General features: G+C 47.3%; 1 protein-coding gene across 2 annotated transcripts; it reads right to left on the minus strand.

Moving 5' to 3' along the window:
* Positions 1 to 427: 427 nt before the first annotated feature.
* On the minus strand, positions 428 to 19,617 carry LOC112676702 (trichoplein keratin filament binding). 2 transcript variants are annotated; one of them, XR_003146676.3, is made up of 14 exons: positions 19,487 to 19,617; positions 17,922 to 18,115; positions 16,902 to 17,112; positions 16,235 to 16,291; positions 13,985 to 14,053; positions 13,130 to 13,303; positions 12,166 to 12,278; positions 11,922 to 11,988; positions 10,812 to 10,984; positions 9,900 to 9,981; positions 7,716 to 7,901; positions 6,993 to 7,136; positions 5,925 to 6,012; positions 428 to 752 (listed from the first exon to the last, which is right to left on the minus strand). XR_003146676.3 is itself a non-coding variant. In XM_025474259.3 (13 exons), exons 2-13 carry the CDS (start codon positions 18,113 to 18,115, stop codon positions 5,995 to 5,997), a joined length of 1,488 nt encoding a protein of 495 aa, XP_025330044.1. In that variant the 5' UTR covers positions 19,487 to 19,617; the 3' UTR covers positions 4,661 to 5,994. The 2 variants fall into 2 exon arrangements, 1 of the variants encoding a protein (XP_025330044.1); XM_025474259.3 differs by lacking the exon at positions 428 to 752 and having other exon boundaries at positions 4,661 to 6,012.
* Between the last annotated feature and the right edge of the window lie 7,229 nt (positions 19,618 to 26,846).

The following is a 26,846-nucleotide window of genomic DNA, read 5'->3' on the forward strand; positions in this document are numbered from 1 at the left end:
TTATCCCAACTTTTAGAAATCCCAACAGAGTGTTATTTTTCTTAAGAGGGGAATTATACAAATATTGCTTTTGAATTTTATTTAAAACATTTTTAGGGATCCCTAGGTTGCTCAGCGATTTAGCGCCTGCCTTCGGCCCAGGGCATAATCCTGGAGTCCTGGGATAGAGTTCCACATCAGGCTCCCTGCATGGAGCCTGCTTCTCCCTCTGCCTATCTCTCTCTCTCTCTGTCTCTTATGAATAAACACATAATTTTTTTTAAATATTAAAAAAATTTTAAAGTAATCTCTAGCCCAACATGGGATTCAAACTCATGACCTCAAGATCAAGAGTTACATGTTCTAAGCCAGCCAGGCATGCCACTTTTGGACAGCTTAATTTAACAGCATGAATATTTCTTAAAAAACAAAAAACAAACAAACAAAAAACAGTATTCCATGTTCCTTTTAATGTACTGCATAACATCCCAAATTCAAAGAGCCTCCTAGTGTTTGACATCCAGGTTATCAGTTTCTGATATTGTAACTAATGCTGTGAGAAACACCTTCGTCCCAATCTGATTATTTCCTAGGCCAAGAGGCAGCACAGCACATTCAGGGAGGGACCCTGGTAGGCCATGGAAGCATCTGAGTCTTGGTCTAAATGCAGAGGAACCTGAAGAAGGTGGGAGATTTTCATTTCAGGTATTTGTAAAAGATCTCTGACTGCAGGACGAAGAAGGTGAGGTGGATGGATGGTAGCCATGAAAGACCTGGGCAGAGGGAACAAAGCAAATGGACTTGGAGGTTGCTAGAGGTCAAAGTAGCAGGACTCAGTGCTCCTAGGCTTATGATTCCTACAGCTGGCAGAATGGATGGTGGTGCTGTGTACTTTATCTGAAAACACTGGAGAAGCGCCAGGTTGTTGCTATTGTTTGGTTAATGACAGGAGTTTAGTAGGAGAGATCATTAGATAGTTTTGTGCTGAGTTGGAGGTGCCTTTGAGATGCATATCAAAGTAGGGATATCATAGGGTTGGTGGATGTAGGAGTCTGGACTAGAGATACAGATCCAGGACGTACTGATGTGGAGATGGCGCTAGAAGCCAAAGGTCTGGCTCACATGATGTAGGAAGGCCTATGTGGTAACAAGAAGCCTAGACCTACAAACTGGCACTCCTTGGATTAGAACTGGCAAAGTCCAGAATGACTGCAAAAATGCCCAAAGAACCACATTTGTATTGGCAACCCAGAGGGAGCAAAAAGTAAGTTAACTGTAAGTCTATTATATAATGTATATGTAACTGGTGTAGAATTAGAAAACAAGCAATCAGTAGAGAAAAATCAACAAAGCCAAAAGTTCTTTACAAAGATCAATAAAGGGATTCTGTGGCTCAGTGGTTGAACCTCTGCCTTTGGTTCAGGTCATGATCCCAAGATCTGGGATCGAGTCTCATATCAGGCTTCCTGCGTGGAGCCTGCTTCTCCCTCTGCCTCTGTCTCTGCCTCTCTGTGTGTCTCTTGAATAAATAAATAAAATATTTAAAAAAAAAAAGATCAGTAAAATCAATAAGCCTCTAGACCAAGATAAAAGGAGAAGATACAAATCATAATATCAAAACTGAAGAGGAAAAATCACTACAGGTCCCATGGACATCAAAATCAAAAGGACAATAAAGGAATACTATTGACCAACTCCACGCCCACAAATTGATAACCTAGAGGAAATGGACCAATTCCTTGAAAGACATAACCTGTCAAAAGTCACACAAGAAGAAACAATCTACACAGGCCTACATCAACTTACAAAATTCAATCAATAATTAATAACCTTCCAAAAATAAAGTACCAGGCTGGCCCAGATGGATTCACTGGTGAGTTCTACCAAATGTTTACGGAAGAAAGTATACCAATTCTCTCTAGTCTTTTTCAGAAGATAGATGCAGAAGGAATACTTCCCAACCCATTCTGTGAGACCAGCATTACCCTAAAACCAAATGTAGGCAAAGGCATTACCACAGGAAAAAATTATAAATCAATCTCTCTTATGAACATAAATGCAAAAATCCTCAGCAAAATATTAGCAAATTGAATGAATCCATTAGTGTATAAAAGGAATTATATACCACAACTGGTGGGATTTATCCTGGGTATGCAAGGCTGGTTCAACATTCAAAAATCAATTAATGTAATCCATCACATCAACAAACTAAAAAAGAAAAATCACATTACATCAATAGATGCAGAAAAAACATGCAAAAAAAAAAAAAATCCAACACCCATTCATAATAAAAACTCTTAGTGAACTAGGAAGAGAAGGGAACTTCAACTTGATTAAAAAAAAAAAAAACCTACAGTTAACATCATACCTAATGGTGAGGAACTCAAAGCTTTACCACTAAGGTCAGGTCCAAGGCAAAGATGTCCCCTTCTCACCACTCCTTTTCAACATAGAAGTTCTAGCTAATGCAGTTAAGACAAGAAAAGGAAGTAAAAGATATAGATCGGGAAGGAAGAAATAAAATTCTCTTTGTTCACAAATGATATAATCATCTCTATGTAGAGAATCTGAAAGAATTAACCAAAAAAACTCCTGAAACCAATAAGCAATTATAGCAAGGTTATAGGTTAGAAAGTTAGTGTTATCATTTTTCTATATACTAGCAATGAAGAGGTGGAATTTGAAATTAAAAACAGTACCATTTACATTAGCACCAAAAAAAAAAGAAATACTATAGGTATAAATCTTAAAAAAAAAAAGAAATTACAAGAGCTATGGGAGGTACAAAATTCTGATGATGAAATTTTAGAAAGAAATATTCCATGTGGGACACCTGGGTGGCGCAGTGGTTGAGCATCTGCCTTTGGCTCAGGGTTTGAGCCCGGGGCCCTGGGATCAAGTCCCACATCAGGTTCCCCTCGAGGACCTGCTTCTCCCTCTGCCTGTGTCTCTGCCTCTCTCTCTGTATCTCTCATGAATAAATAAATAAAATCTTAAAAAAAAAAAAATATCCCATGTGGGATGCCTGAGTGGCTCAGCGGTTGGACACATGCTGTCACCTCAGGTCGTGATCCTGGGATCCAGGGTCGAGTCCTGCATCGGGCTCCCTGCGAGGAGACTGCTTCTCCCTCTGCCTATGTCTCTGTCTCTCTCTCTCTCAGTCTGTGTCTCTCATGAATAAATACATAAATCTTTAAAAAGAAAGTTCCATCCTTGTGGACAGGAAGTTTGTTAAGATGTCTGTTCTTCCAACTTGATCTATAGATTCGATGCAATCCTAGTCAAAATCCCAGCAACTGAGGCACCTGGCTTAGTGGAGCATGCAACTCTTGATCTTGGAGTTACAAGCTGGAGTCGCACAAGGGTGCAGAAATTACTTAAAAATAAAAAAGCTTAAAAAAATTCCAGCAAGGTATTTTGTAGTTATTAACATACTGATTCTGAAGTTTATGTGGAGAGGCAAAGACCCAGAAGAGCCAGTACAATACTAAAGAAAAAGAACAAATGATAACTACTCAACTTCAAGACTTACAATAAAGCAACAGTAATCAGGACAGTGGAATTGACTACAGAAGTTTGTGGTACTGACAAAAGAATAAACAGGTCAATGGAACAGATTAAGGAGCCTAGAAATACACTGACATAAATACAGTCAACTGATATTTGACAAAGGAGCCAAGGTGATATGATGAGGCAAGTATTCTTTTAAACAAATGGTGCTGGAACAACTGGACATCTACATGCCTAAGAATATACAGACACAGACCTGACACCCTTCACAAAAATTAACTCAAAATAATATGCTGAATGAGCAGAAAGAGTGGAAATAAGAATCACTTCTTATTAGTGGTGGCTTCAGCACCATCTGTTTTTTTTTTTTTTCTTTTTAAGATTTTATTCATTTATTCATGAGACACAGAGAGAGAGGCAGAGACACAGGCAGAGGGAGAAACAGGCTCCATGCAGGGAGCCCGACGTGGGACTCGATCCTGGGTCTCCAGGATCAGGCCCTAGGCTGAAGGCAGCGCTAAACCGCTGAGCCACCCGGGCTGCCCAGCACCATCTGTTCTAAAGGAACTGAACTTCATAGAAGAATCTGTGAAGAATAATCCAAAACTCACTGATTTTACAAGAAACAGAAAAAGATGCTTAAAAACAACAAACCCAATAGACACACATAATCATGGTACAAACTATAAATGAGAGAAGAGGACTCTGGGCTATACTGGAACCAGTAAAGCAATGGAAGCTCTAAACTTACAAACTATTATTCTGACCAAGTATAGAGAGGAAACATGTAAATGAATTAGAGAACCAGCATCACACAGACTTTTAATGCTATTAAGGAATATTACTGGCAGGCCTCAAAAACAAGAAATAGAAAGAAAGAAATATTCAGTAAATATCTACATGCCTATTTACCAGACATTTTGTCCACATCAACTCTATACTGAAGCTCAGACAGTATATGACTCCCAATAATACTCTATGGTTTACTTAGAAGACGATCCAGTGGAAATTAGAGGGGAGACAACAGCACTTCTACAAGAAAAATGACTATAACCTAGAAAATGTGAGCAGTCCTAGGAAATAAAGCTGTAGGAAAGTAAAAATCTTTCATTCTATGCAGCCCACTTTGCAACAATTACTAAAAGCAACAGTAACAAAGCTTGGAAAGCAATCCCTTCACACTAGAACTTTATTTCACAATAAATGAACATTTGAAACGGGGAAGCATATAGGAGCAAGAATAATGGAAGTGATGGAAGTGGTGCTCAGGGGATCATATCCAAAGAAATTCAAGACAAAAAAAAAGAAAAACAGATTAAGGATACAGTTTGCTGCTCCATTTGTTTTTATAGTGCACAATGTATGTGGAAGGCAATGCAGCCCATTACACTCTGGACTTTTTTTTAATAAACTCTGGTTTTTAATAACCTGGCACATAGCCCTTTAATTAGCTGTAATTTACTGAGATGTGCAACCTTAAATACAATAAAATGAAAACTGAAGTCTCAGAGGAAGAATCTGAAAAAAAAATACAAGTCATAAAAATATGATTATTGCTGCAGGGAACTTGTACTCCTTGCAGAGATTAATCTAGAACTGTGTCACGGTGGGAAGAGCAAGTTCTAGCCAATCTGGTTGAGTACAATCTACCTCCTTCAGGCTCAGGGCACACACATCCCAGAAGGCTGCGTGGCGCTGAGACCTTCACAAGACACAAGAGGTCCAAAGTGTCATGCCAAAAAAAAAAAAACGTCATGCCAAAAGGCTAGCCACCCAGGTGGCCTTTTGAGGCCCCCTTCTGGGATTCAGTAACATACATGTTGGGATCACCTCACACAGGGTGATCTATGGAAATTCTACCAAATGATTCCTGAAGGAGGAAAGACCTATTTCTTGCTGCCTTTCCGGAAAGCACTCATGGAGCACATCAGCCTGTCTTGGAGTTCATAGTTTTTTCTTCCAGAAAACAAGACGTGATCCTTCTGGGACCACTAAATTGATAAACCTAAAATGAAGTGCACCAAGGCTTACCAATTTGTTCTCAACAGAACAGTGAAATTTAAATGGCAAGTTTAAAAACTGAGAAACTTCCTTCATCTCTCCAGCGGGAGTCTTCACTGGAGGCTGACAATTAGCATGAGGCAACAAGAAAAATATATCCTGTCACAGGACACACTCCACAGCTCCTAGCTGGGATGCAGAGTCTGACTTTCTAAATCTATCATGGGACTGGGCGACAGCACTGTCGTGTGACTAGAAGAGACCCACCTTGGACACAAAAGGCAGGAAACAGCCTCCTGCTGGATGCTGCCTATCCACACCACCTTAGTCTGGTGTGGCCCTTGCTCCGTTTAACTATGGACCCAAATAGGCTCACTGAACTGTTTTGCAGTGACCCAAACACTCAAACAGAACACTGTACAACCATCTGGCACCTGCGCATCAAGAGCCTCAGCGTCCCTGCTCTCTGTGCTTATGGTACCAACGAAGTCAGTTCCAAGCATCCTACGGATGTCCGTAGGGCTGAGGAAAGAAAGAAAATACAAGTCTGATCAGATCAGCAGTGTCTGGAGCACTGGGGACTAATCCCAACCTAAATAAGAGCTAAAGTGCACTAGAAATGGCTGTTTTCATTTACCAGGGATAAAACTTTGACCCTACGCCAGAATTGAGCACTTCATTAACTTTTTTATTTTCTAAAAGATTTTATTCATTTATTTGAGAGAGAGAGAGAGAGTGCGAGCGAGTGCAGAAGTGGGGGGAGCAGGAGTGGGAGAAGCAGACTCCTCCCGCTGAGCAGGGAGCCAGACATGTGGTTCCCTGGGATCATGACCTGAACTGAAGGCAGATGCTTAACCAACTGAGCCACACAGGTGGCCGTATTACCTTTTTTAGTGACATTTCCACATTTCACTGTGTGAAAGCCTGGTCCCAAGGCACTCACTGATCCATGGTCCAGTGAGTTGAGAACATGCTGTTCCCTGAACCTCGAGGGCCCCAGTCAGGACAAAACAGTTCTGTAGCCCGCATAACACCTGCTTAACCTGCCTCAATGGCTTCCCAGAGATATCTGCCTACAGAGGAGCCAGACTCTTTGCATTGTTGCAGCACTTTAGAGCACCAGGGTGGCCAGAGCGGCCCTGGTGCAGGAGGAGCAGAGGTGATGTGCCTGTTGGGCCATCCCTCAGTTCCCAGGGGCTATAGTTATCAGCATCCTAGGAGCAGGGGGACAGCCTTTACTTCTCTGTGTGCCCTGTGTGGTCCTGCACAGGGGTCACTCAAGTACTCTGAGAAACAGGGAAGGACGAAAGGAGAAGAGTGGATTGACAAGTGGGGAAGGGGCACGCAGAGTTGCTGTGAGGGAGGGAAACCAGGCTGCTGTCACCTGGATGCCACTGTCTACACAGCCAGGACCTAGCACCGCTGCTCCTTCACCTCCCACCGTGCACAGGGTGACGAACAGGCCCGGGACAGCAGGGGCCCGTCACCTGCAGACTCCCTACCTGGGGCCGGTAGCCCCGCTCGGCCATCATCTTCGCCTCCTCCTGCAGCAGGGTGTCGGTGAGCTGCTCTGCCTGCCTCGCTTCCTCTTCCTCTTCCTCCTGCTGCTGGTCCTCCTCCCATGCCTGCAGCTGGCGCTCTGCAACCTGGCCACCAAGAGCACAGTCATCCAGGACCAAGCTTCCAGGGGCAGAGCCCTGCCTCGGGTCAGGAGGGAAAACCTGTGGATCTCTGCTGGCTGGAGAATCCCAGCTAAGGAACAGTGACAGCAAGCGCCAGAAGAGGTAAGGGCATTTATGAGACTGGAAAGGCTGCGTGTAAAAGCTCCAGGTGCGCCCAAGTGCTTGGAAGAGTATTTTGTGCTCCCTATCAAGTACCAAACTGAATAAATAGGAACTGTGGCCCAGGGAGCCAAAGGCATGCAGATGCAAGATTGGAAAGAAACATGCTGGCTAGGCATGACAGCCTTGCTCCTATAGAGATGGGGGACCTGGAGTGGAGCTGGAGCTAATTAGGAGGGTCAGGGTTTCAGCTGGAAAGAAAAAAGGGTGCACTGAGCTCACAAATGTGGGTTTCTCAGACAAGGTCCTAGTGACAGGCTGCAGAAATAAGTCAAGGGTCTCGGCCTCCAGTGCCTCGGGGGGGATAGGGCCATAGCAAGGCGGGCTGTGGCCTTTGCCGAAGCTGCCTCCCCCCACCCCCACCTGCCCTCTGGCTGAGCCCACCTGGGCCTCAAGCTCCTGTTTCCTGGCCGATTTCAGTTCCTCACTCTTCTCTTTCTCACGACGAGCTGACTCTCTTGCCTCCTCAAGATTTTGAATAAGCTGTTCCCTGTGTCTCAGGGACTCCTCTTGTGCCCGTCTGTTTTCTTCAAGCTTTTCTTGTATTTGTTGTTGTCTCCCTGTCAGAACCTACGCGCAGCAGGAAAGCAAAGGGCAGATTTCAGTGTGACACTCATAGGTAACCATGGCTGCCCCAAGACCCAGCCTCGTCCTCAGCTTCAGGCCTGAATATGCCAGAGGAAGGCGAGTCCAGACCACAGGACTGGCCCATGCAGTGTCAGCCCCACTTCCTACCCATCCTTGCCACACACAAAACACACACAGACTATGCATTTGGGAGAGGCAGCTGGGTGCCTACAAGGTCAGAGGAGGGGATGGAGCCCCCTCCCCAAGGCAGAAACAAGGTTGTGAGTCTCACTTCCCATCAGTTCTGGAAAAAGAAACCACAAGCTATGCAGATGACCAGAGACAGAGTCTGGGTCATCCCCTCAACCCTTTGGATTTAAATCTATTGCTCAGAGTAGCAGACACCTTCTGGGTTTGAGACCTGGCCACAGCACAGGACTACCTCCAGGGCATGGTCAGGCCTCAAGAACCAGGAACGGTGGGAAGCCACCTGCCACAGCCCACAATTATGCTCCCTGGAGGGGATATGTAAAATGGCCACAACAAGGAAAAACATTTTGAATAGGCAAAATCAAAAGGTGCTGGAGAGTATCAATATCCACAAAAGCAGGAAAGCGCTACTGGGAACCCAACTTCCCATGAATTCCAAAATAACATGCATAAAATATAATTTCCATTTTAAAGCAGTTTAACTTTTTTTTTTTTTTTAACGTATTGGGCAGCCCCAGTGGCCCAGTGGTTTAGCACCGCCTTCAGCCTAGGGCCTGATCCTGGAGACCCGGGATTGCGTCCCACATCAGGCTCCCTGCAGGCTCCCTGCGTGGAGCCTGCTTCTCCCTCTGCCTGTGTCTCTGCCTCTCTCTCTCTGTCATGAATAAATACGTAAAATCTTTAAAAAAAAAAAATTTTACGTATTTATTCATGAGAGACACAGAAAGAGAGGCAGAGACATGGGCAGAGGGAGAAGCGGGCTCCCTCCAGGAGCCTGATGCAGGACTCAATCCCAGGATCCTGGGATCATGACCTGAGCCAAAGGCAGATGTTCAACGACTGAACCACCCAGGTGTCCCCACTTTAACTTTCAATACATGGATAATGAAGGCTTTTTTCTAAAAGATTTCCTTTAAGAAATTTTTTTTTTTTTATTAAGTAATCTCTACCCACAATGTGGGGCTCAAATTCATGACCCCGGGATTAAGAGGCACATGCTCCACCAACTGAGCCAGCCAGGAGCCCCTAAAAGATTTCTTTCTAAATGGGATATGCCTTATGCATATGACTTACTTAAGTCCTGATAAAGAAAATAGTTACATTCCTCCATGAATCCACTTCTGGTATGCACCCCAAGAAAAAAAAAAATCCTAAATGTGGAAAATGGAAAGCCTTATGCATCAAGACGTTCACTACAATGTTTCTTTTTTCTTTTTTTTAAGACTTTATTTGACAGAGAGAGAGAAAGCAAGCACAAGCTGGGGGAGAGGTAGAAGCAGATCCCAGCTGAGCAGGGAGCCCAACACAAGGCTCAGTCCCAGGACCCTGGGATCATGACCTAAGCCAAAGGCAGGCGCTTAACTGAGTCACCCAGATGCCCCTGCAATGTTTCATGTAATGCCTCAAAATTAGAAAAAAAGAATACCCACAAGAGGGAAGTAGAGCACAAACTACAGTATACCCACATGACACAGTATGCAGATATCAAGATATCTACCAGGAAGATGTAAAAGTATGTTAAAAGGTTTGAAATCAAATCGCACAGTATAACAGGGAATGCACAGAAACACAGGTTATGCACAGAAACAGGAAGAGTCGAATGAAATCAATTACTGATGACTGTGTAGATGAGTCTGGGTAATTCAGTTTTTACTTCCTGTACTTAGGAATCTTTTTCTGATAAGTTGATATTTCTTTCATAATGACATTAAAAGCCTCTTTAAGATAACCAGCAAGGCCGGTGTTCCGGAACATTTAGCAGGATCAGTCCAAGCTCACAGCCAGGATTACCTCACTCATCAGTCTGTCTCGTGCGCTCCTCTCCCGGGCCCACTCCGCCTCTCTCTTTTCCCACATCTCCTTGGCCTCCTCCCTGGGAACACAGAGCAGATGACAGCAGGCTCCCTGCCACCACTGCGGGCAGAGAGCAACTAAAGGACCAGCAGGTACACACGTCTTCCGTGGGGCCAGCCTTCAGACCAGTTTCTGCACCCAAACTGTTCACAGGTGACAACTACGGATAAGCTCCCTGGGAGTACTCCCATAGTAAGGGCTTTAGGGTGCCTGAGTTTGCTCCCACCTCCTTACAAAATGCATCTGGGATGACCTGCTCCCAGGCCATTCAGACACCAAGGCAACTGAAGCTGTCAGGACCCTGAAGATGGAGAGGAGTCCTGACTGAACTCTGTCGCCCTGCCCGTGGGGTCACTGCTGGCTCGCCCTCCTCGAGTCCTGGTGACCTGAGTACCTACCACTTGGCTGGATGTCAGGATTCATAAGATGAGGATGGGAAAGTGCTTTGCCTAGTGTCTGACCCACAATCAGTGCTCAACAAATGTTACCTATTATTTGATTATTTCAATCTACTAGATTAATTTTTAGGATGCAAAACCATTTATGATAGAGACCTAAAAAGCATTCAGCATCTGTGCAGTTTATAACAATTTGCTTTAAATTTCTAAGATTTTAAATGAACAGATCCTTATTCTAAACCCTAATGACTCTAAAAATAAATAAATAAATAAACAAAACAAACCCTAATGATTTCTACCTTAAATAACTTCAGGGAAACACCCCCGACAAGCCAGGTCCGACAGACAGATGTTTCAGTAACAATGGGAGACCCTCTGGGTGCCCCGTGGGGAGGTGAGGGACCAGAGCAGAGGCCAGGAGTGTCAGGCCCACACAGGTGCCACCTCTCACCTCAACAGCAGCTGCAGCTCTGCCTCCCGCTCCCTCTCCAGCTGCAGCTGCTCTTCAATGACCTGCTTCATCCAGGCCGCATCAGCCAGGGCCTGCTCCCGCCTGGCCAAGTGCATGCGCTGGTTCTCATCGTCCTTCTCAATGAGCGCCTGCAGGATGCGTTTGTCCGCCTCCTGAAGGGTGGAGGAGGAAGCATAGTGGGCACGTTGGGGGAGCCTGTCTGCACCCATAGCCCCACTCCCACAGCCCCTCCTTTCTGCACTCAGCCCTAAGAGCAGACATTTGTGATGCTTCCAAAGGTTCTCAAGACAGAGATGGGAAGATTCAGGGTATAACCACTTAGGTATGGTTTAAAACAACACAGGAGAGGCCCAGGGGCTTTACTCTGCCAAGGGAGACCCATCTGCCACATGTCCCTGCCTGTGGACATGCCTGGTAGCAGTTTCTGAGAACATAATTGGGCAGCAGTCTCACTGCTGCGAGCACAGACTGGACACCCGAAGGCACAAAGACATGTGCACAATATGCTCACTGCAGCTATTCTGTAAGAGAATGACCCAAACACACAATAGTAGGAAACCAGCTGTTATGCACATCTCTCAGTGGGGTGCTGTAAAGAATGAGGGAATTCTGGGGGGTCCTGAGATGGGAAAGACATCCTCGGGAAGAGCTGCATGCCAGCACCAGCAGTGGCAGTGCCACACCCAGGCCACTCTGATGTAGCGGGCAAGGATGGAGGCAAATGGGTTTGCTCATTCACTCTCCCTGTTCCTGTGTCACTAGCAAGTCACAGACATGCGTAACAGGAATACCAAGCAGCTAGTAAAAAAGAACAAGCTCACGCCCAGTGTTTGAGGTTTAATGTTAGGTAAACATCATGAGGAACGCCACTTTAATTTTTAAAGAGCTTCACCACTTCCCTCTGCATCGTGTAAATATATCTAGAAGGATACTGACGCAGACACTGCTGGGGAGGGGCAGGGATTGCAGGGCTGGTGAAGGCGGAATCTCCCCTGGTGTTTTATTATGAGGACACACTCAGCTACTGAGCAATGAAAAGCATTTTCTTCCAAAAAGGGCGAAAGAAATGCCAGGCTGACTTAGACTCACCAGTTCCTCTTGGATCTGCTGTGTACGCCTATTGAGTTGCACATTATACTGATGTCGCAGGAAGCGTCTAGAAATGAGCAAAATAGGTGCTGCCTTCAGTGTCTTATAAACAATTAACAGAGGTCAGACAACTACTTACTACAAACTGTATCCTTTCTGGTTTGGGACACCCACGCAAGACTGGCAAAGTGAGAGGCTCTCCCGCCAGGCCAGGCCAGCCGTCCGGGGCCCTTCTCACACATACCCTAGCTCCGCCTTCTGCCGGAAGGCTGCCACTTGCTTCCTCTCTTCCTCCAGCCTCTCCAGCTCCCACCGCTGCTTCAGCAGATTCTCCTGCTCCTTCTTCAGTTTGGTGGCCTGTGGTGACGATGACAGTAACCCCAATTAAGGTCATCAGAATCACAGCTCCCTACGTTCTTCATCCGCATTTTCAGTAGACACAAATCAACAGGGCTGGCCTGGCCAGGGGTAAGTAGAACCCCCTCCCACATCTGGGCTCTGAGCCCCGTCTCACTCATTTCCTACAAGAGCCTTTCCTGAGCCTGTGGACAAGGATGAGACCCATGCTCCATGCTCCCACAGGACCCTGCACTCATCCACACCTTACTATAACTTAACCTGTCTCCCCAACTGACACGGCTCCTGCCATGAAGGCCAGGGCTGTGGGCCTGGCTCAGTATTGGGCAAAGAGTGGGCACATTCAGGACCTGGTTCCTGAATCATTTGGGCTTGAGGAGGGACAGGCTTCCCTCATCCAAATGGCAAGATCCAGCCCAGGATTCTAGCTCAGGGAAAGTGCACACTATTTTCAGAATGGCCTCGGGAACCAAAGATCCTCATAGTTTATGCCTTGAGATCCCAAACCTGCCAGCTGGGGAGAGCTGTAGCTATGTGCTAGAACATCAGACTAAGTCAAGTCTACTTAATGCCCTGGAAAATCCAAGTTCTAAGAAGGCACTCACACAGCCGCTCTCAAAACACACCTAGGAGAGAACAGGTATTCTCTCTACATCGTGAACATTCTAGAATCTGGGCCTTAAACCCAGGAGGATGGAAAACCCACAGCTGGGAATACATGTCAGAAGAGAGAACCTAGAATCATCCCCTAGTCCCCCAACAGGACCTATCCAGCAGTTTTTGAAATGCCTGTTTTATAATGACAGACGGCTGCAGAAGAGGAGGCTGTGTGGCCAGGGCCATGCCCTCACCTCCTTCTCCTTCAGCTTCAGCTCCTCCATCTGCTGGAGCAGCGCCTCAGCCTGGAGTTTGCCCTCCAACTGCCTCCTCTCTTCCTCCGCTTTCATCCGCTCCAGTGCTTCCCTTCGGGCCCGTTCATACTCATTTTCAGACCGTTTGTTCTCTTCCTCTTTAGTGGCTTCTTGCTACATGGACCCAAAAGAACCCAGGAGATCAGTATCTGTAATAAGGCCAGCAAAGACCCAGTTCCCCACCACTGTTCCTCATTTGGACATATCTACGCCAGAGTGGGTCGTGCCACTTAGCAGCAGTGTGACCTTGGCCAAGGGTGCATCTTCCTGGGCTCTGCTCTCACGGTGGGAACCATGGGAGTGATGCTTCCCTCAGAGACGACGCTGGGGAAATTACTCAGCACAGTGACCGGCACAACAGAGGGGTTAAAAAGGCCAGGGTTCCTGCTCCTTCCAAAAGTCAGCAAAATACTCTCCAAAATCAACTCAGAGGCAATGCTGCAGCTCTATGCAGGTGTGGACTTTTGTCCCCAGAGGTGCTGCTGTGGGCCAAGGCTGAGAGTTTATGATGCAAACTACATCAAAAGAGACTGCCAGCAACAACAGCAACCTTTAAGATGCACGTTCCCGCCAGTGGAATGGTCACCTGGTGTTACTTTGCCCCGAGAACGATCACAAAGGATTCCGTACGTGTAAGAGCAAGCGCTGTTCAGCTTTAGCATGTTACGTAAGCTGAGATAAAGTCTATTCCTGGACTGGCGTCATTAACATCAAAAACAAGAAAACTTCAAAACCATGGAGACGTGGCACTCCGACCACAGCACGCAGGACTATTTCCAGAGCCATATACCACACCTGTTTTTTTTCTTCTTTCTGCATTTTCCAGGAGTTTATCACATGCTCCTTGTGAAGGGCTGATTCAATCTGAGGGTGAGAAGGCAGAGGAGATTAACTTCCTCACTGGTTCATCTGACAGATGCACACTGCACAGCGCAGGGCCACACAATGGCAGTGACCATAAGTTCCCTAGGCATGGGAACAGGCGGAGGAGTCTTACAAGGGAGCACAAGGTGACCCCAACATATATACAGTCTAAATGCCAGTCAGTCAGTAAACCAAAAGACCAGGCAGTTCTAAACTAATCTTAAGTGCTGTAACAAAGGAACACAAACTTTTCTCCCTGCACCCCTGGGGTTGAAGAGGAGCAGGTCAGTGTACACTGAAATGGAAATACAATCAGAAAGGCCACCCCTGCCTGCTCCAAAGCATGCCAGGCCCCAGTCAGCAGGAGCTGACTGAGGCACAGACGCCGCCTTGTACCTGTCTACTCAGAATTCCCTCTGCAGGGGATCCCTGGGTGGCGCAGCGGTTTAGCGCCTGCCTTTGGCCCAGGGCGCGATCCTGGAGACCCGGGATCGAATCCCACGTCGGGCTCCCGGTGCATGGAGCCTGCTTCTCCCTCTGCCTATGTCTCTGCCTCTCTCTCTCTCTCTGTGACTATCATAAATAAATAAAAATTTAAAAAAAAAAAAAAGAATTCCCTCTGCAAAGCAGAGTTGCATAAACATGTGTTCCCTGTAGCAATGATGCAACACTTCTGGGGTTAAGAGATTTGGGGGGACGCCTGGGTGGCTCAGTCAGTTAAGTATCCAACTCTTGATCTTAGCTCAGGTCATAATTTTAGGGTCCTAAGTTCAAGCCTCCCATTTAAAAAAAAAAAAAAAAAAAAAAAAGGAAGAGATTTGGGTTTAGAGAATCTTTTGAATCAGAAAATGAATTGTAGCACTGTCTAAAAGCTTTTGTTTGGGAAGTCATTTATAAAAATTTTTAACTTCTAAAAAAAAAAAAAAATTTTAATTTCTAACATTTAATTAAGCGTCCCAAATAAACACTTCTGAGTAAAAGACTTTGGAGCACCCACACCTAAACCCTCAAATGGCCAGGGAAAGTCTGAATGCTAGCTGCACAAGACTCAAAAGCACCAAATTGCTCCATTACTTAGTGACTAGCAATTTCTAAATATAATTACGAATAAATAAACGCACACCACCAAACAGAGATACAAAGTTTGAGTTGAAATAAATTATTGACATCATCAAGGATCATCTTCCCCTAGGCCAGTCTCCGTGGAAGGATGCCCTCCCTTGCCCCCAGGTCTTGCACATTGCCCTCCTTTCTCCTGCCACCCCATTCTGGCCTCCACTACCACTGCCCTGGCCTCATCCCCTCCTGTCCACCTCAACACTGCTGCCAAAGCTACTCCTCCTCGAAAGGTAGCTGGAATCCTGCTATACCCCTGCTTAAAACTATCCAGGTGGGGGATCCCTGGGTGGCGCAGTGGTTTGGCGCCTGCCTTTGGCCCAGGGCGCGATCCTGGAGACCTGGGATCGAGTCCCACATCGGGCTCCCGGTGCATGGAGCCTGTTTCTCCCTCTGCCTGTATCTCTGCGCCTCTCTCTCTCTCTCTCTCTCTCTGTGACTATCATAAATAAATTTTAAAAAATTAAAAAAAAACAAAAAAAAAACTATCCAGGTGGCTCCTCAGTGCTTCCAGGAGGTCACACAAGGCTGGCCAGTCTGGGCCTGCCTGCCTCATTAGCCTCAATCCTGCAACAGCCCCTCCCTCTCTGATGGCACAACCCCCCAGCCACTGTTGCTCCCTGGACTCTCTCAGACCTGATCCTTGCTCAGCTGCCTCAAGCTGGAATGTCCTTTCCTCACCTCGACACCATCAAGTTAATGCCCATGTCCTTCCAAACTCCTCCACCCCAGCAACTCCTCTGAGATGCCTCTCTAACCCCCCACTGAGTTGGGGGCACTGCCCTGATGCCCAGCTTTCTGGGCCTGCCCAGCCCACTGCAACCTGCACTGGACACAAGCTCCTGAAGAGTGGGGCCCCATCTAATCTCCACATGCCCAGGTGGTGGACCATACGGCAAATGTTCAGTAAGTGTTGGCTGAACACCAAACAAACCAGATCTGTATGGTACATTTTTCAGGTGGCTGGGGTGTTCTCTCTTGTTTCACCCCAGCAAGAGATGCCAGCTTAAAAAAACAAGAAGGGAAACATGATTTCATCTACTTAGGCAAATCAAAGATTTTCACCTCTCGAAGTTTGGGGTTGTTCTTCTTCCAATGTTCATACAAAAGTTGTTCAGCAATCTGTCAAGAAAACACACAAAAAAGGAAGCCTGATTTCACTTTTCAAATCCATTCATATTTTGGATAACTCCCAGTGGAAGTTCAGCTCAGGCTGAGAGCCCCTCCACTGGCACGCCATCACTGCACCTGCCCTTCAGACCTCCTGCCTGCCTTACACCCCCGGCTCTGGGAGACATCAGAGTGGAACCAGACAGCCTTGACAAATGACTCCCACAATAGTGATGGAAGGGTGCCAAGATCTGATGCTACAGATGCGTCCCAGATGTGACAGATCTGCTGCAAAATATACAGCAGGCTTAAATACACAGACTGGTGCTCACCATTCCCCACAACTACTTGGAAGATAAAATACACCAGTGCCAAGCCTTTGTGGGACCACAGGACTGGAATGAAGACAAAGGACTCTGACATAATGATTTAAGGGGCCAAAGAGAACAGAGGTGGCTTGTGCGAAACACACATCACGAACAATGCAGCACAAGTACCTCCCCCTGCTGGCTTTGCAGTTAACTGCTGTCTGATCAGCCCAGAGTGCCCAGCCGTGATCCCACATGTCACTGACAAGCTGGGGACACTCCTGCTCTGTTGCTCCTAAAGGGCTAGAAGTTACCAGTTTTCTTTGCTCTTCTCGGGCCGACTTCAGACTGCCGTGCCGCTCCCGGATTCTTCCCTCCCGCAAGTCCATGCTTAACCGCAGCGCCTCGAGTTCTCTGGCCAGCAGCTCCTGCTCCTCCAGCAGCAGCTGCCTGAGCCTCTCCCGTCTGCCTTCCAGCTGCTTCCTCTTCTCCTCCTTCATCTTCTCACGCTGATAGGCATACATGCTGGGTGAGAGGGAGCCCTCCCTAAATCAGCCGCACTAGAGCCACACATGGCATGCTCTGCTCTGATGCGTGGCAAAGGAGGCTGAGGCGGACATGACATGGTGACACGGGCAAGTGTCTTCCAGCCGAAGCAAAGACAGCGGGTCACAGAATACTATGCATAACAGAATCTGGTTTTTGTGAAAAGAAAATGTACAGTGGTCTCATATATGCATGTACCAGCTAACTTTGACCAGTAACCATGTACCAGATACTATGTACATGGATGGCTTTCTATTAATCAAAAGTCCTACAAAGGAGGTCCTGTTGTAGCCCTACTTCACTGAAGAAGAAACTGAGGCTCATTCCTACAGCAAGTGACACAGTCAGGATTTCCATCTAGGTTTGTCTGACTCTGAAGCCTATGCTTTTAACTTTCACATCTTTACACATATTTCTGCAACAAAGGATGTACATGTATATGTATATTTATACACACACAACTGGGGAAAAGCACAGGAGGATCCATATTAGACTGTTAATTGTAGTTCCCTCAGGGGATCTAGGGTTACCAGGAGACTCCCAAATTCTACATGTATTTCCTATTCTTTTCTCCTTTTCAGTGCAAACATATCATTTCATGATGATCTTCCTTTTCAATGGTCAGTAAACATCACCATGCAAGTCATCTATGCCGTCCAGCAAATTCAAGAAAACATGCTGTTAAGCCATGTTCTACCTTCCCATCCCCCGCCAGGGGTTCTTAAAGCCACAAGCCGTAACCAACAAGTGGCTTCCTGCCTTTGTCCCACCAAGGTCCCAGCAGGTACCTCCGCTGGTAGGAGGTCTTGGAGCTCCATTCCGCCTGTTTGGAGCTACAGATATCAGACATCCTGAAGTAGCGGCTGTTCTGGTCCCACTGCTGCCGAAGCCGGGCCTCCTGCTCTCGGTGTCGCTGTCGGGCCATCTGCTGGTCCAGGAGCCTCCGGCTGCACCAGTAGGAGGGCAGCGTGGGAAGTGCCATCTGAAGAGAATGGCAATGGTACGAAAATGGGCCTGCTGCAGCTCCCTAATGAGCGGTCCTCACCCCTTGGCTGCCCCCTGGAATTACCCCACTCCAAACCAATGACACCAGAAGTCTTAGTGCCCGCCCCCAGGCATCAGCATTTTTAAAATGACTTGCATATTATTATTTTAAATAAATAATATTTATTTAAAATAAATTGGTGCCTGGACTGCACCCAGCTGTGAGCCAGACATCATCAAGGGCGTTGCAGACGAAGACTGGAACCAATGCTGACCCAAGCACTTGGGGGCTTCTATGTTCTCCACCAAGTAACAGGGATAACGATTTCAGGAATGTATATATGTGCCAAGCTCTTGGCATACATGATCTTTTTCATTGTTAAAATCACCCCATTATTTGGCAGGTGAGCAAACTCAAGTTCAAAATGGTAAAGTGACTTGCCCAAGACCACAGAGCCAGGAAGCAGAAGAGATGAAAGGGCTGGGAACCTAATTCACGCCAGTGTCAGACCAGGGCCTGGGCTCTGTAGATGTCAATAGGCTGCCCATGGGGACCAACAGGCCCTGGGTCAGGCAACCCCCAGGGAGTGCTCCAGCCTGGCTGTCACACCTGGAAGTGTTCTGGATTAGCACGGGGGTGACATTCCTCCACTTAGAAATGGAGAAACTGAGACCCAGAAAGGAATCGAGTTGCCCAGGTCACGACGCAAAACGGGGACACAATGGAGACTTGAAAGCAGGCAGCAGTCTCAGTCCAGGCACCCCTCTCCCTGACCCCAGGGCTGCCCCGATGGGCAGGGCCTACACAGTGTCTGGCTACGACAGTGCTCATGGAATGTTTCCTGAATATGCTTAGAAGTCTGGGTCCAGGCCAAGCCTCAAACTCAGTGCTCAGACCTGCAAGAACATAATGTGCGTTCATGGACCAAGTTCGGTCTGCGGCTGCCAGTTTACAGCCTGTCTTGAAACTGGGGCGGACTGGCATCACGTTTTCCCTGCCCCAAAAGCACCCCATGAAAAGCTCTGCACCAGGAATCAAGAAACAAGACTGGTCCCGGATCGCCTCTTTCTCTCAGCCCCTAAGACAGCCTCCTAAGACAAAAGGAGTTGCAGAGCAAGGCGCAGGGAGGGCGCAGGGAGGGCGCAGGGAGGGCGCAGGACCGCCGCAGGGGGCGCAAGGAACGCGCGGGGGGGGGGGGGAGCGGGACAGACGCAGGGTGGGTGCGGGGAGGGCGCAGGACGGCCGCAGGGGGCGCGGGGACGGCGCGGGGAGGCCGGGCCCCAGGACGTCCGCCACGGTTCCCGCCCGCGCGGGGCCACGGGGTCCCGGCGCCCACACCCGCCCGGCCGAGCCCACCGTCCGACTCACGTTTCTTAGCGCCCCGGAGTTTCCGAAAAGCGCCCCCGCCGAGCTCGCGCATGCCCCAGCCACGCCCGCCCCGTCCCGCCGCCACCTTCCCGGCGCCGCACGGCCCCCACGCCGGCGGTTTCCCCGCCCGTTGCCCGGGCAACGGATCTACGACGGAGCGCCGCGAGGGCCAATCTGCCTCCAGCGCGATCCCAAACGCGCGGAGAGAAAGGAGGCTGGTTTGGGTTTTTCTTTTTTTCCTCTGGCGCCCTCTCGCGGTGGGGCGGGAGATCAATCCCAAACATCGCTAGTCCCGGAACCAAGGAAGGATGAAGGCAAAAAGAAGCCTCTTCACGACTAGGCAAAATTCAGGATGGTAGTTACCCGGGAGGGCGCGGGTGGGGGGTGGTGATCGAGGTGAGGACTGGGCGGGTCTCGGGCCTGGCTGCACACGGAGATTACCCGGGGGGGGGGGGGGGGGGTCTTAAACGGCCGCTGCCGAGGCGCCTGCGGGGCTCCGCGGTTGGGCGTGATCCGGGACCCGGGATCGAGCCCCGCGTCGGGCGCCCTGCGCGGAGCCTGCCTCTCCCTCTGCCTGTGTCTCTCAGGAGTAAATAGAGCTTTCTTTTTTTTAAGTCCAGATGCCTTTAAACAAGAAACACAAATAAATTCAGATGCAAGAACCAAACTCCAGGCCGATCCCATCAGGTTCTCCAGTTGTCAGGGTTGTCGGGCCCCCAGATGCACTCAGTGTGCCCCCGGTTCCAAGAACGGTCACCTAAGTGCATACAAGCTATTGGTAACTGTTGTCTAGCTTGGTGGTGGGTACAAGGGTGTTCATTGGTGCTTCAGGACTCACATGTGTTCCATGTATTATTTTATGTATGAAAACGGTGGTAAAGGGGTGTGCACTTGGCTCATTTGGGGGAACCTGCGCACTCCTGATGTCTAGATCATGAGTTCAAGCCCCATGTTGGCCATAAAGCATAGTTTAAAATTTTGTTTAAATAAACTTACCTTAAAAAAAGTCATAAAGATGACTTCACTCATTTATCCTCTTTTGTTTTCTCATTCTTCATGTTTAATTCTCTTAATTCCTCCCTTCATTCTCTTTCATCTGTCTGGGTTTTTTTCTGGGTACAGCATAGTCAGTATCTTGAACATTTTGGCCTCTATTCCGACCCCCCCACAAGCCAGTTGTGAGGTCTCGGGCAGGTCACCTCACCTCACCTCTCTGGGAAAAGAGAATGGTCAAGTAATTGAACAGGGAGACCATTAGATGAGGCAGCTCTGATGCCTTGCTAGCCCAGCAAGCAAACCAAAACCAACACCAGAATCAAGGCTCTCAAATCTGAGAAAAAGTAAACGTGAGGTCAAACAGCCACCTAGCCTTGCCCAAATAAAGCAACTACTTAAGCTGTAGCCAATAAAATGATTTCCTTGCTTTGCTTTTGTCTCTTCTCTATAAAAAAAAATAAAATAAAAAAGCTCTCCCCCAGGTCCTGTGTGTGGCAGAGAGTTCCTACCCACATTGGCCTGGCACTACCCAGTTAAAATTGATATATTCCAAGTACACTCTTGAAAAAAAAAATTAATGTGCCTCAGTTTACCTTTTAACAAGAATACCAGCAGTGCTATTTTTTAGAGTTGCCCTTATGGGACGAAATGAAGGTTTCAGTGGAGAGCACACGGTAGCAGAGCACCTGGTGCATCTCAGGTAAGTACTCTTTCTTCACATCTCCCATGACTCCACTCGTGCTGACCCAGGATCAGCCCTGCCCCATGCATGAGGCATGCATGGCCCCTCCTGTTGGCCCCTATCCCTTTGGCCAGGCTCATGGCCACTTTCCCATATTATGTCCCCAGTGGACCAGGGAGGCAGCTGCCCCTTGGGGTCAGCCCAGCAAAAGAGCCCAATACATAAATGCTTGTTGGTGGGTCTCTGTGAATGTGGTAGGAACTTCAGAAATATGTGGATGTTGGGGGGGGTGGTGGAAAGAAATATGTGCATTGGGTAGGGGAAGACCTGGCTTATGATTTTATGCCTTTTGAGTGAGTCCCCTCTGTTCCCTGAGCCTTGTTTTCTTCCTTTCTTTTTTTCATTTTAAGATTTTATTTATTTATTCATGAGAGACCCAGAGAGAGAGGCAGAGACACAGGCAAAGGGAGAAGCAGGCTCCCTGCAGGGAGCCCAATGTGGGACTCGATCCTGGGACCCCGGGATCATGACCCCAGCCAAAGACCAATGCCCAACCACTGAGCCACCCAGCTGACCCCAGGCACCCCTTATCATTCCTGTTTTACAGTTGTCTAAACTGAGCCTCAGAGGGTGGTGTCCTTGCCCCAAGGAAGGTGGTAGAAGCCTCACCCTGTCTGGTCCTAGGCCGGGCCTTCGCAGCAGGGATCACCACCTTCCCTCCTATCCTCAGGGCATCCAGTGCAGAGTAGGCTCACCATAAATATTTGTTGGGAAGGAATGAGTAGATTACCTGCTTTTGAACCCCTTCTTCTTCTAAAGAAATAGGGAAGCATAACATAGAAAGAAAGCAAAAAGAAAGACGAAACAGAACTAACATTATTTGAATACCATGTGCCAGACACTTTGGGATATATTCCCTCACGTAAGCCTTCCTCCAGCCCCTGGGAGTTCTGCCTCCATTCTGTCTAGGAGGAAACTGAGACCCTCGATAAGCCAAGACACTCTCTTGAGGTCACACAGCCAGGACTGTGCAAGCCAGGATTTACACGCAACCTTCAGAGCTTGCTGCTCCCTCTTCAGATCGTGATTCCAGGATCTTGTGACTTGCAGGTGTCGCTCTTAAAAGAGGCCAGCAGATGCGGACCAGCTGGGCCATTTAAAGAGTTCAACAATATTAAATATTTCATGACAGGTTGATGACTACAGCCCACGGGGGGCGGAGAGGGGAAGCCCTGGCAGGTGGACGCCGCTCAGGCCGGGCCCTGGGCCAGCACAGTGAGGAGGGCTGTTCTTGGACCTGTGTCTTTGGGTGTCCTAGCACAGGAGGAGAAAACAGGGCTGGAGACATGGCGTGACGACATGGGAGCGGTTCCCCATTGGCTGAAGTGTGATGGCATCGGAGGCCATGCCGTTTCCTGACTTACTTAGTAGGTGGCATTGCCAAGGCACATTGGTCCACGCTGGGTGTTCACAGCATTCCGTCAGCCACTCCTCCAGCTTCTCTCTTCTCACTAGGGCTGGGCTCCCCATCCTTTCCCTAAAGATGAAGGATACTGCAGTAGGCCGGAAGCTCCAGGCCCCCGGGGGTATGCGGCTGCCCATCACAGCCCTAGTTTTGTGTTTTGATAATAACAGGAATAATCAAAAATGGAGATATCCAGGAGAACAAAAAGTGTAAAAAGGCGTTCACCGAAAACAGAGGATGGAGATACCACTAGGGGGCAGGATTCAGGGGGATTTTAATTTTTATTTCTCCCTAGGTTTTATTTATTTATTTATTTATTTATTTATTTATTTATTTATTTATTGAGAGAGAGCGAGCAAGCACAAACAAGGGGAGGGGCAGAGGGAGAAGCAGACTCCTCTCTGAGCAGGGACCCTAAAATGAGGCTCAATTCCAAGACCCTGGGATCATGACCTGAGCCAAAGACAGATGCTTAACCAGCTGAGCCATCCAGGCACCCTCCTCTCCCTAGATCTTTAAATTTACGATGGTCAGTGGTACTTGTGTAACTAAAGATAATACATTGGTTGGTGAATCACAACAACCTGCACTTTCATCTTGCTTCTGAGTTTATGAGATGCTTTCAATGCATGAGTGGCTCTCAACCTCGGTTACAGGTTTGAAGCCCCTAGAGAGATTTTTTAAAATCCTGATACTTGATCCCCAAGACAGAGGTTCTGATGTAATTGGTCAGGGATGGGGCAGTTTATCTTCTTAATTTAAAAAGTTTTTTTTTTTTAGGAACCGCCTGAGTGGCTCAGTGGTTGGGTGCCTGCCTTTGGCCCAGGGCGAGATCCTGGATTCCCGGGTTTGAGTCCCATATCGGGCTCCTTACATGGAGCCTGCTTCTCCCTCTGCCTCCCTCACTGTGTGTCTCATGAATAAATAAAAAATCTTCAAAAAAAATAAAAAGTTTTTTAAAAATATTTTATTTATTTATTTGAGAGAGAAAGTACGTGCCGTGTAGGGTGGGGAAGGACCAGAGGGAGGCGGAGAAGCAGGCTCCCCACTGAGCAGGGAGCCTGTCATGGGGCTCAATCCCAGGACCCGGAAATCATGACCTGAGTCAAAGTCAGAAGCTTAACCAACTGAGCCACCCAGGTGACCCTCTTTTTAATTAAAGTTTTCTTGAAGTAGGGTCGATACACAATATCATGTTATTTTCAGGTGTACAACTTAGCCATCCAAGAATTGTATACATAGCAAAATGCTCACCCCTTTGAATGTGGTCACCATCTGTTGCTAAAATTGTTACAATATTGTTGACTGTATTCCCTTTGAGGTACTTATCATCTCCGTGACTTCTTTATTTAACTGGAAGCTCCTCCATATTTTTAACAAACTTTATGTGAGGATAGTTTGAGATTTACAGAAAAATTCAAAGAGAGTAGAGGGAGTCCCCTCTTACCTGATACCCATTTTTCCATTACTAACATCTTATGTTCATATACTCCTGGGACAGAAGGACAGAAGTCTCATGGGGTTGAGTTCAAGGTGTCAGTGGGGCTGCACTCCTTTCTTGAGGCTGTAGTGGAGAACGGGTTTCTTTGCCTTCTTCAGGCTTCTAAAGGCCACCCCGTTCCTTGGCCTTCCTCCATCTTCACAGCTCACAGCAGAGCCTCTCCCTCTGACCATTCGTCACTAGTCACATCAGCTGAGGAAGCTTCTCCACTTTTAAGGATTCATGTACCCACCTGGGTAATTCAGGATAACCTCCAGGGTTTCTCACCTTAATGCCGTCTGCAGAGCCCCTTCTTCCATGTAGACAAGGTAACATATAGCTTCTGGGATTGGGAGGTGAGCATCTTTGGAGGTCATTATACCACCCACCACAGGAGGAAAGGGGGACACTTTTAATTACTATTATTCAATTTCATCTTATTATTATTCAAAAACATCATCAATTTGTTTTTGTTTTTGACCTTCTCTCCCCACCCAAAGGAAAGGTATATCACCACCACATCATTTATCCCCCTGAGCAAGCCTGACCTACAGTTACCTCATTCCTCCCAGTGTAGAGGTCATCGCCCTGAGGGAAACCCGCACAGATAAGCCCGCCCTCTTCAGGTGCATGGCCAGGGGACCTCCCATTACCATCGATGCTCCATCTGCGAATCAGGTGAACTCATCAGACCCTGTTCCTATGTGCAGAGGAAGCTACAAAATGAAATCATGTTGCAGAGCCTCCCATTCAGAGCTCTCAGGTAGTCAGCCTGCTTCCACCTGCTGGAATACATCCATCTGATGGAATGGCAATAACTGTTTTTTGGTATTCCTTTTATTTTTCAAGGCCAAGCCAACACAAAGGAAGGAGCCTCTGTGCGGCTCTCCATCATTTCATATCTCTGAGCTTTAGTTTTCCCATCTGTGAAATGGGGGTGATAGTACGAGTTTGTTATTAACAGCCGCCCTTAGCCCAGAGCCAGGCACATCATTGAGACTTGATAAATGATAACTGTTGGTGTTACAATTGTCCTCATACTGACAATTTTCTGTGTAGCACAGGCCTCAGTGAGTGCTGGGTTTAGTTCCCCCTCCCCTAAAAGAAGGCTCTGGAAAACTGTTACTCAATCGCACACCAGTAGTTGATCAACTCCTAGCAGTTCCCCCCAGTTCCCCTGTCAAGCAGCATCCCTGATTGGGGTAGAGTATCTTCCTTTCTGTGTGGTTCAGGAGGAAATCCCAATATGTGTACGCCAACCACAGGGGGACCCACAATCATGTGTGGGAGGGGACCTGGGGCCCAGTTGTAACCAATGACACTTCAGAGGATGTCTGCTGGGTGTGCAGGGTGGTTGCTGGGTTTTGTCTTATCTACTGCTGCAGCCATAATCCCACCAAGAGGAAGCCACCTGACACAGCCGACTGATCATCACAGGGCAGGAAGAGAGAGCCTGCTCCTTGATGGAGGTATGATGACGTCAGAAGCAACATCAACCCACCAGTGGTGGGCCCAACCCCATCACTTGGCCTTTCTTTTTTTTTCTTCCTTTTTTTTCTTTTGCTTCTAAGTCTTTCTTATTACTACTATTTTATGTTTAAAAAGAAATACACCAAACTTGAGATCTACCCCCTTAAAGTTTTAAGTGTACAGTACAGAATTATTAATGGATAAAGAAGACATGGCATATACATACCATGGGATTCCTTTTTAGAAGATCAGCTAAAAATAATAATAATAAATAAATAAATAAAAAGAAGATCAGCTAAAGAGCCCTCTTGCTTTTTTTTTTTTAAGCCCTCTTGCTTTAAATAATTTTCCAGTTACCAGGAAGCATGACAGACTTTTCTAGAGCAGCATTGCTCACAGTGCAATATATAAATATACAAATAAATAAATATATATATATTTATATATATATATATGACACTTGGAGAGATGGGCATTAAAATACACTTATAAAATCAACCTCTTTTTAAGATTTTTATTTATTTATTTATAAGAGACACAGAGAGAGAGGGACACAGACAGAGGGGTAAGCAGGCTCACTGTGGGGAGCCTGATGTGGGACTTGATCTCAGGACTCCGGGATCATGATCTGAGCCAAAGGCAGCTGCTCAAACACTGAGCCACCCAGGCATCCCTAAAATCAACCATTTTTAAGTGTGCAATTCAGTGGCATTAAGTACACTCACAATGTTGTACAAGCATCTCAGTCGTTTCGACTGTTATCTAATGTACAAAAATCAGGTTGTACAAACAGCTGATAACAATGATAATGCTCCCACAGCCCATATCACACTTCAGGCCGGTATGGGTATTCCCTTGCCTGAGGTGTTACTGGCTAAAAAAGACACCAGAAAACAAAATATTCAAATGCCCTCTTCCCTAGGCTGGTTGGCAGCTTACCGTGGCCCACAGATAGGAGAGGTTGCTGGGAAAACACCTCTGCTACCCCCCAAGGGTGCAGCAGGGGCCTAGAAGAGAGCTTGAATCACTCAGGCTGGTTGCCTTGACCATGGCTGAATTTCAGAAGACACACCTTCACCACATGCCAACAGCATACCTTTTGGGGAAAAAAAAAAATGTGATGTGCGAGACCCTCACTTTTAAAATCAGAGTTTAATTCTTGAACTACGATAGCAGCCAGAGAACCAATGCTGGAGGATCCCACCCACGCCCCTACCTTCACTCCCACCCCAGTTCTCCCTGGGATTGGGGGACCCAAGACCACAGT

The sequence above is a fragment of the Canis lupus genome, chromosome 26 (assembly GCF_003254725.2).
Source record: "Canis lupus dingo isolate Sandy chromosome 26, ASM325472v2, whole genome shotgun sequence".
In the NCBI taxonomy this organism is placed as follows: domain Eukaryota; kingdom Metazoa; phylum Chordata; class Mammalia; order Carnivora; family Canidae; genus Canis; species Canis lupus.

Bases quoted from the DNA above. Each gene is read 5' to 3' on its own strand.
- LOC112676702 (XM_025474259.3), bottom strand. From the start codon at position 18,115: ATGGCACTTCCCACGCTGCCCTCCTACTGGTGCAGCCGGAGGCTCCTG. The intron at 10,985-11,921 runs GTGAGTCTAAGT...TCCACCCTTCAG, and splicing joins AGCAGATCCAAGAGGAACTG to GAGGCGGACAAACGCATCCT. The intron at 9,982-10,811 runs GTGAGAGGTGGC...CTGTGTTCCCAG, and splicing joins GAGCTGCAGCTGCTGTTGAG to GGAGGAGGCCAAGGAGATGT.